The sequence below is a fragment of the Elephantulus edwardii genome, unplaced genomic scaffold, assembly GCF_000299155.1.
Source record: "Elephantulus edwardii isolate Elephantulus edwardi_28Jun2011 unplaced genomic scaffold, EleEdw1.0 scaffold00030, whole genome shotgun sequence".
In the NCBI taxonomy this organism is placed as follows: Eukaryota; Metazoa; Chordata; class Mammalia; order Macroscelidea; family Macroscelididae; genus Elephantulus; species Elephantulus edwardii.
This window is the reverse complement of record NW_006399780.1, coordinates 17,042,580-17,052,725: the sequence shown is the minus strand read 5'-3', so window position 1 is coordinate 17,052,725 and position 10,146 is coordinate 17,042,580. Positions and strand designations below refer to the sequence as shown.

Genomic DNA, 10,146 nt, shown 5'->3' with positions numbered 1-10,146 from the left:
CTTGAGCTTAAGAAATGCTGAGCGAGTTCGGCCCTTTTGATTTTCTGACTCTAGCTCCTCGCACATTTCATTGTAGTATTTTGCTTTGTCATTCATTTACTCTAACACATGAGCTTAGCATGAGTCTGTAACAGAACCAAAGTCCTGATGGTGGGCCTGACATGGAGACCCTGTGTGGTGCAAGCAACATGACCAGCTACTTCGAAACTCAGCCACTGACAACCCTGAGGGGCACAGAGACTCTGACACACACGGAATTGGCATGAGTCAGAATCAACTCAAAAGGAGCACTGGCTACTGGTTAGACCTGACTTTGGATGCTGCCCTCGCTGTGTGTGACTTTAGTAATGCTGCTTAACTTCTTTGGGTCTTAACTTGCTTAAAATGAGGGTAATGATGCTATGCTATGCTATGCTATGCTATGCTATGCTATGCTATGCTATGCTATGCTATGCGGAATGAATGAAGAATTTACACAATATACCAGCACTTAGCAGGTGCTTAATGAATGTCAGTTCTCTCCTCCTCCCCTTTTACACCTTTGGGATCTGCCCAGATTAAGTTGGCAATTGTCAAACTTTAGTTCTTACAGTTAAAAAAATCTGAGAATCTTTAAAATGAGATTCTAGAATTTCAGTTTCATGAAGCCCCAGGATCTATCTATTTAACAAGTACCTACAGTGATCCTGATGCAGATGGTGACCCATGGACCACACCTTGAGAAACATCATAAACAACCAGGTCTTTAAGTAGGTTGGGAGACAAAAAGAAAAAACAAAAAACAAAGGAGGCAGATGTTAATGGGTTTCTAGGGAGAAATCCATTTGCCAGTTTAATTACATTTAATTACACACCCTGAAAGGGAGAAGAAACAAAGGCAAGAACAAGCTAAATACAACTAAATCCCAAACAACCAGTAAAAACCCAAACCTCAGCTGGTTAACCATAACAAGGATTTCAATTCTGTGTATGGTAAGTTAACAGGTCCCTGGAGATAGCTAATCTCTCAGACAGAGTGAGGGGCCTCCCCAGAGCCCCTGTAAGCCATCTACAGAGCAGCATCTGCAGCCCCTCTCACCGTGGACACCAGCCTGGCACATGTCCCTCTACTTGGCTCCCTGCCCATAAGGCCCAGCATACAGTCACCACTTTGTAAATGTCTGCTGACATCAAGTTAATTAAGGAGAAAATAACTAAGCCATTTATCTCAAAAAGGCTTTACATTAAATCCCTCTCCTGTGACCCAGGGAGGAAGGCAGTCAATGGTGGTGGCAGTGATGCCAAACCCAGGATTCCCAAGCAGAGAGTAATTAATAACTCCAGTGAGAAGGGCACTAGCAAGTTAATCCTAATTCCCTGTAGAGGAAATTCCTAAACAGATATTTGAATCTGAGAGAGAAGTCATTTTCCTTCCTACCTCATCAGATCTGATCTTTCCAGACTTCCGCCCACCTTCTATGCAAACCGTACCAATCTTGCACTGGGGTAGCCCCCCAGTACAGAAGGAGAGGAGAGACTGCTGCTGCTGATGGCCACGCTTCCTGAGCCACGTGAGACTGTGGAATTGAGGTCCCCACAAACCACGCCACCCTGGGAACGGCTCACACCTGTGGACAGAGAGTAGATGAGAAGTTACCCTATCTAGAGACGCTGTGACTCAGAAGTATTGACCAATTCTCTCTACATTCAGAAGCAGCAGAACATGAACCTTTTCAATCTCAGCTAAAACTAAATCCATGCCCATCTGCTTCTTGAGAAACATGGTTAGGAAGCCAATACCTTATTTTAACTTGGCCTAGATTACTGTTGAGATGCATTTTGTACTCTTTGCACAAAAACTGATGGGTCACAGTAGAGACATTATCTAGAAAACATGGTGTTTGGAAAACTGAGGGTAAGAGGTGGATCAGAAACAGACCCTTAGCCTGGGGGCTTTGCATATAATGAGATATGGAATTGAGAGTTATCTGCAATAACCCCAAATAACCAGATAGTAAATTCTTATTAAAACCTGGTACAATTAGAGCAGTATTCTACATGTAACTAACCTCAGACTACTTTGAAGAATCAGTTAAGGGGTCAGAAATTTTCATGCTCATTACTTTAGGCTTTCTGTATGTCCCAGGTAGATCTAAGTAAGGGGCAAGTATTTAGGAGCTATCCATCTGTCCAGATCCCAGAAACCTACAGCTTCAGTCTCCCCTACCCAGCGGCCCATAGACAGAGTCTCAACCATCTGTCTGGTACATCCTGATATAAAGACTATTGACAACTCAAAGAGTCATGCCAACTTACAGATATTGACAGAGCCCACGCCTTCACATAATCTGCAAGAGAAAAGAGAGAGTGGAAAATTAGAGCTAAGTTCTTTTGCTTCTGAGGAAAAGACTACTCCCCTCATCTTGAAGAAGGGGCAGATGGCATGCTGCCCACTGGCTGCAAATAGCATCAGTGTTGGCCATGCTCACTGGATCCCCAAAGGGTGAATTATTACTTGACTTTATGCCTCATTTGCTTTTCAATTATGGAGACTTAATGGAATGGAAAGTAGAGGTAAGGGTATCTATCATCTGCTTTATTGCTTCTTTAGAAGTTGCAGAAAAACCAAAGAGCAGGTGATTAGAGTAACTACTGCCCAGCAGGACGTCAACAGGTGAGGTGATGTATGGTCATCACATACACTGAGTTTACCTGAAAACAGTGAATCTTTTGGTTTGAATCTTGTACATTGATTCAGTTTTTGATCTTGTGGTTTTAAATGCTGCCTCAGACATCTACTTGATTTTATTAAACACAAAAGGGAGGCTGGAAGGTATGACATTGAAGAGTCTGGACTCTGGACTCAAACATCCTGGGGTCAAATATCATTGTGGCTCTGTTCCCTCATAAAATGCAGATGATAATACCTGCTGCATAAGCTTGTTGAAAGGTTCCATTGAGTTCTATGTGTAAAGCACCTAAAATAGATATTGGTGCATAGTAAGTAAGTCCTATGTAAGTGTTTGCTGTTCATATTACAAAAATCTCGTTAATGATGAGACATGGATATGACTAAAGTGGGCTTTTTAAGCATATTCCCTTCTCCCTTACACTTCCCTCACCTTCTATTCTCTACCTGTCTCTAAACGCTACCCCTTCTCTAAACTCTAACTTTGATCCTTTTCCTTCAGAAAACTCTGCTCTGGTCCACTCTGCTGGCCCAGAATATTCCTCTAATTCCCACCCTTTAAATAAGACACATTAATTTGACTATAATCTTGTCAACGACTGGATAATCAAGTGCAAATCAGAATACAGTCATGCTTTATAAATACATGTTTGTGGTTAATTGGAAAAAAACCAAAACATTAATTTGGTCCAGTTTCCTGCCACATGAATCTGACTTTGCCACAGCCTCAGAACTGTGCCTTTCTGGTGCCTGATGAGCTCCAATGATGGCCGAGGCCATCTCCAAACTGAGTGGCTATAGCGGCTTTTGTTTTCCTATTTTCTGAGGCTTATGTAATTGAACTAAATCTTTTAAACATGAAGAATAAAAAGTCCATGGAAAGATCCATGGACATAATACACAAAATCCTGTAAAATTCGGTAACATTTTAAAATCCCTTGTGTTAAGGACAATGGACCAATTTTTTATGATTGTGTCACAAATACATTAAATATCATTATTATAGTAAAAAAAAATCATAGCACAAATGCCAAGTGCCTCAGGGAATGCGGGTGTGTGGGAAGGGCAGCTGAGGATCCGTAAGAAGAGATAGCTCTCGTAGCTTCCCCCAAAGCTCTAAAATCCAGCATCTCCAAGCCCCAAAGCACAACACAACTCCAGCATGGCCCTACTACCTTCATGCCACTTCAGCCAGATTCCTAATGCTAATTGGGGTGATAGCCTCTCCATGGATATAGTTTCATTATAATAATCACCTGCTCCAACATGGTGCTGTGTTCTATTAATCCATTTAATTGTTACAACAAACTTAAGAGATGGGTACTAACAATCACTCTGTTTGTTGGTGGGTTTGTTTTTGTTTTTTTTTTCAAGTAAGCCCTTTTTTTTGTTTGTTGATAAATTATGAGGATTATGAACTGGGTGCATGCAGGGTTTCATAGGTGCTTTGTAAACATCAGAGCCAGTTGTGTCCTCTTTTCCAAAAGCCTGAAATCAAATTATAGGAAGATGGGGGGGGGCAAGGTATTTTCAGGTGGAATAATTCCAGATTAATAAATTAAAAATTTTTTTAAAGAACTTCTGGGCTTAAACTGCTTTAACACTGAGACATAAAAAGTCATGCAGCAGGCAAGTAGTAGAGCGTCTTTGAATCACAGTGGTTAACCATTTGTGTCTCCTGGAGATGTCAAGCTGAGATCCAGGAAGACCACGGTCAGTGAGAAGTGACCCCCGGAACTTCATCCTCACCTGTGCTCCTCGCCCTCCAGCAGGCGCCTGTAGGTGGCGATCTCGATGTCTAGGCCCAGCTTGGAGTTCATCACCTCCTGGTACTCCTTGAGCAGGCAGGCCATGTCCTGCTTGGCCTTCTGCAGGGCCTCCTCCAGCCCAGCCAGCTTGCAGCGGGCATCGTTGAGGGCTGCCTCACCCTGCTGCTCTGCATCAGCAACTGCGGCCTCCAGTTTGCAGCGCTGTGAGGAAGGAGAGGAGGGAAGAGGCTTGCAAAGGGTACAGGCTTTGGGAACTCTACTTGGTTTCTAGTGACAGCAAATCAGCACTTCTTAAGCTGAAGTAATTGAAGAACAAATTCAAACCTCGAGTTGCAATACTTAAGGATGCTCTGGGCAGAATATTAAATGATCAAGAAAGCATTGAAAGAAGATGGAAACAGTATACTGAGTCATTGTACCAAGGAATCGGTGGACACAGAAGAATTTCATGAAACAATATATGAGCAAGAGCCTGTGGTGATAAAGGAAGAAGTTCAAGCTGCTCTGGGAAAATTGGAAAAAACCAAAGCCCCAGGAATTGATGGCATATCGATCGACATATTTCAACAAACAGACGCTGCCCTGGATGTGCTCACTAATTGTGCCAAGAAATCTGAAGTACAACCACCTGGCCAACTGACTGGAAGAGAGCTATATTTGTTCCCATTCCAAAGAAAGATGATAAGACAGAGTGTGGAAATTATCAAACAGTATCGTTGATATCATATGCAAGCAAGATTCTGCTGAAGATTATACAAAAACGACTGGAACAGCATATCAACAGAGAACTGCCAGAAGTGCAGGCTGGATATAGAAGAGGCCATGACACTAGGGATATTATAGCTAATGTTAGATGGATCTTGGCTGAAAGCAGAGAGTACCAGAGGCATGTTTATCTGTGCTTCATTGATTATGCAAGGCATTTGACTGTATTGATCACAACAAACTGTGGCTGACTCTGAAAAGAACGGGAATCCTGGAACACTTGATTATGCTTATGTGAAATCCATACTTGGACCAGGAGGCAGTCGTCAGAACAGAGCAAGGAAACACTGCGTGGTTCAAAATTGGGAAGGGTGCATGGCAGGAATGTGTCCTATCTCCATATCTTTTCAATCTATATGCAGAACAGATTATCTGGGAGGCTGGGCTCTATGAGGCAAAGTGTGGAATTGGGATTCAAGGTAGACTTATCAACAATCTGCGTTATACAGATGACACAACCCTGCTTGCTAAAACCGAGGAGGACCTGAAGCACTTGCTGAAAAAGGTCAAGGACTACAGCCTTCAATATGGATTGAAGCACAACATCAAGAAAACAAAGATTCTCACCCCTGGGCCGATTGGCAACATCATGATAGATGGTAAAAATATTAAGATTGCTGACAGCTTCAATTTGCTTGGCTCTACCATCAACACTCTTGGTACTAGCCGCCAGAAAATTAAAAGACAAATTGCACAGGGAACGTGTGCTGTCAGAGACCTCTCCAAAGTACTGAAGAGCAATGATGTCAGTCTGGAGACTAAGGAGCTCCTGATATAGGCCATGGTCTTTACAATTATTTGCTATGTATCAGAGAGCTGGACAATAACTAGGGATGACAGAAGGAGAGTTGATGCCTTTGCGCTGTGGTCCTGGAAACAAGGATTGACTATACCATAGACTGCTAAGAGAATAAACAAGTTTGTCCTGGAGAGGGTGAAGCCAGGCTGCTCCTTGGAGGCAAGGATTCTGAAGCTTCTTCTGACATTCTTTGGACATGTTGCAAGGAATAACCAGTCCTTGAAGAGGGACATCATGCTTGGGAGAGTGGGGGGACAGTGCAGGAGAAGACCCTCTATGAGATGGATTGATTCAGTCACTGGGGTAAAAGGGATAGGTGTGTCAGAGACAATAAGATTGGCAGGGGATAGAACAGAATTTAGGGCTCTTGTACATAGGGTCGCTGTGAGTCGAAGGCAACTCTATGACACATAACAGCAAACAACAACAACTTTTTTAAAAAGACTAAGATGTCAGTTTAGGAGCTCTGGTGGTAATAAATTATGCTGCCAATCCAAAGGCACATGGTTCCAATCCACCAGCTGCTCCAAGGGAGGAAGCTGGGCAATCTCCTCCCATGTAATTTATAGCTTCTGAAAACCCACTGGAGGGTCAGCTATGAGTTGGTTCCAACTCCACAGCATATAACAGCAAGTTACTGGTATAAAGACTAAGGTGCACCAGATGCAAGCTGGTGTAGTATTTTCAGTTGCTTCCTATGGATCCAAAAGTTGGGCAATGAACAAGAAAGACCAAGGAAGAATTGATGTCTTTGGATTGTGGGGTTGGAGAAGAACACAGAATATCCTGTGAAATACCAAAGGAGCAAGTAAGTGTATCTTGGAGGAAGGACAACCAGGGTGCCCTTTAAAAGCACAGAGGGGAAGCTCAATCTCACATATTTTTTACATGTTGTCAGCCAGGGCCAATCCTGGGGAAAACACAGCATGCAGGGTAAAGCAGTGGGTTAGAGAAAGAGAGGAAGACCCACAACAAGGTGGATTGACATAGAGACTGGAACAATGGGCTCGAGCAAATTAGAGGTCATGGGGATGACACAGGACAGAGCAAGGCTCAGACCTGTTGTCCTTAGTGTCACCCTGAGTCGTACTTAACTAAACTGCATGTATAACAACAATTATTTTTAAAAAAGAAATATACCCATGGAAATCTAACTGGTTAGGAAAAGAATAGCTTATTTGAAGCTGCCTCTCCCCCTTGCGTTTTATAAAAGTTTATGATAAAACTCAAATCCATGATGGGTTACTAGAGGAAAGAATGTTAGTACAGGCAATCTCAACCTCTGTACAAAGCCATTCTTAATCCTGTGTTTACATTTTAAGTGGAATTTGTAAATGAAAACTGGTACTTATGGATTTTTTTATTTAACCTGACTTTCAAAATTCAAATTCATTGCCATTGAATCGGAACTAATTCATAGTTGCCTCTCTAGCAGGTTTTCAAAGTCTGTAAATCTGATGGGAGGAAATGGCCCATCTTTCTCCCGTAGAGTCACTGGTGAACTTGAACTGGCAGAGATGCACCACCTTTGGGCTAGCAGCATAATTCCCTTTTAACTAGGCAACCAGATTATTTTAAAACTGCATGTGCAACAAAGGAAGGAAATTGGGATGAAGAATTTGTTGCAAATAGAGTTTAGGTCAATCATTTCAATGGGAGAGTAAAGTTCTATTGCATTAAAAGATAGGAAGGTGGTATCTGTTAATCAGATATTCTTAACCCAGGTATCGCCTATCCTGGAAAAGGGATGAAGATGATCAGTGATATATTCATGTATTTTTAGCTTACAAGGAACTTTCACAGATGTTATCTAACTTGACCTTCAAAAATTACTCCACAAATTTGTCAGAACAGTTTGTTATTTCCATTACGCAGATGAAGAAATTGAGATGTAGAGAGCAGTAACTTGCCAAAGGCTACTTAGTTAGGAACGCCAGGCCCAGTTTTCAGGGGTCACTGAGATCAGCCTGCTGAACTAATTTCCCATTCACAGCACTACCTTCCGATTGACCAACCACAGCTCTGTTTACCTCACTTAAAGTATGTCAGAATGCAAGTGAGAGTGCTGTTTTTACAAGGAACATTTTTAATTGTCTTTAATTTCACTTTTAAATATGACATATTTCATATTTCAGTACTTCAGCTATAAACAGTAAAAAATTACATCATTATTATATAATACAGCATAGTGGTTCAGAATAGCAATCCAAAAAGAAGAGGCCAAAAATTGAACCAGGTAGAACCAGGAGCTTGACATAATGATACAAGTGTCAAAAATCAGTGGATTACATAATACAGTTTCTCATTATATGGGGAGAAAAAAAAATCCAATTTGAATCTTATTCATTAAGCAGTAAGAAGCTGCACTACAATCCCAAAGGCTAGCGACTGCTCTGTGGAAGACAGATGGACAATCTCCTCCTGTGTGATCTGAAAACTCACTAGAGTGTCAGTCCACAGCAACAACATTACGTTTACCCACTGGTGGCTCATAGCAACCTTGCGTTGGGTCTCTGAGGCTGTAAATCTTCATAGAAGGAGGCTTCTCATCTTTATCCCTCAGAAAGATTTCAACAGGTAGATTTGAATCACTGACCTTTGAGTCAGCTTAACATTTAACGAACTACATTACCAGAGTCCCAACTCATTATATATGCAAACTAAAAATAAATTCCAGTTGACTAAGAAAAATAACCAACTCATAAAAAAAGCTCAGCACCACAACAACATAAAGGTAAATAACCCAGTTGAAAAATGGATACAGGATATGAACAGACACTTCACTAAAGAAGACATTCAGATAGCAAACAAACACATAAAGAAATGCTCAAAATCCCTCGCTCTGAGATGCAAATCAAAACAACTATGAGATATCATCTCACCTCAGTAAGAATAGCAAAACTTAACAGAACGGCAAACAACAAATGCTGGTGAGGTTGTGGAGAAACTGGAACCCTTATTCACTGTTGGTGGAAAGGCAGTATGGCACTTTCTCAAAAAGTTGGAAACAGAAATACCATTTGACCCAGCAATTCCACTACTGGGAATATACCCTAAAGAAACCAGAATTGCCATCCAAGCAGTTATATGCTCACTCATGATTATTGCTGCTTTGTTTCCAATAGCAAAGTGTTGGAAAAAACCAAGGGCCCATCAACAAATGAGTGGATAGAGAAGCTGTGGTATAGTCACACAATGGAACACTATGCAGCATTGAAAAACAAGGAACTCATAAATTATTATACAAAATGTGTGACCCTGGAGGACATTATGCTGAGTGAAATATCTCAGTCACAAAAGGACCAATACTGCATAATGTCACTGTTATAAAATAGAACTGACATGGGGGCTGGGAGGGGGGGTAACTAAGAAAAAAGGAGACACTACATTATATATGATAGGTAATATTTGCATGACAAGAAAAAAGGAGACACTGCATTATATATGATAGGTAATATTTGCATGACAAGAGTCCAGAATAAGAGCTGCATAGTAAAGTGGACTGGGGGGAGGAGGGACGCAGGGGGGGATTGTATAACAATGAAAGAAATTTTTTTTCCAAAGAGAAAAGCAAACTGGGGAGAGCAATGGGCAGAGAGGAAAATGTGCAACAATTAATGAATGGGAATCCAAGTTCTCTATGAACTTTCATTAAAATCTCAATTTAAAAGATTTTTTAAGCAACATACGGGGAGGGGGGAACAAAGAAAAAACCTCTGGTGGTCTGAGGAAAGGAGTTGTGCTGCCAAAGGCCAGCAATCAAATTCATCAGCCACTCTGAGAGAGAAGGTTGGGCAATCTCCTCCCTTATGGTTTATAGCCTCTGAAAACCCAATATGGGCCAACTGTGGGTCAGTTCCAACTCAAGTCATGAATTTTTGAGAAAAGGGAAAAAAGTGAAGTAAATCTACAAAACTAACAGAAGAGAAAAAAATAAGAGGCTATCTCTACAACTCAAAACCTGCTACGTCTAAACCATAAAGGCCAGAACTGACAGGAAGCAACAAATGCTGGCGAGGTTGTGGAGAAACTGGAACCCTGATTCACTGTTGGTGGTAGTGTAAAATGGTGCAACCCCTGTGGAAAGCAGTATGGCGCTTTCTCAAAAAGTTGCAAATAGAGATACCATTTGACCCAGCAATTCC

At 41.5% G+C, this 10,146-nt stretch overlaps 1 protein-coding gene across 1 annotated transcript in view; it reads right to left on the bottom strand.

Annotated features, from left to right (window-relative positions):
- Positions 1-1,455: 1,455 nt before the first annotated feature.
- Positions 1,456-10,146, bottom strand: part of LOC102843615 (keratin, type II cuticular Hb5-like) — a 20,822-nt gene continuing 12,131 nt past the window's right edge. Inside the window, exons 7-9 of the mRNA XM_006883970.1 lie at positions 4,418-4,638; positions 2,296-2,327; positions 1,456-1,607 (exon numbers count right to left, since the gene is read on the bottom strand). Of these exons, the coding sequence (XP_006884032.1) occupies positions 1,456-1,607; positions 2,296-2,327; positions 4,418-4,638 (405 nt within the window). The remainder of the gene's footprint in view (positions 1,608-2,295; positions 2,328-4,417; positions 4,639-10,146) is intronic.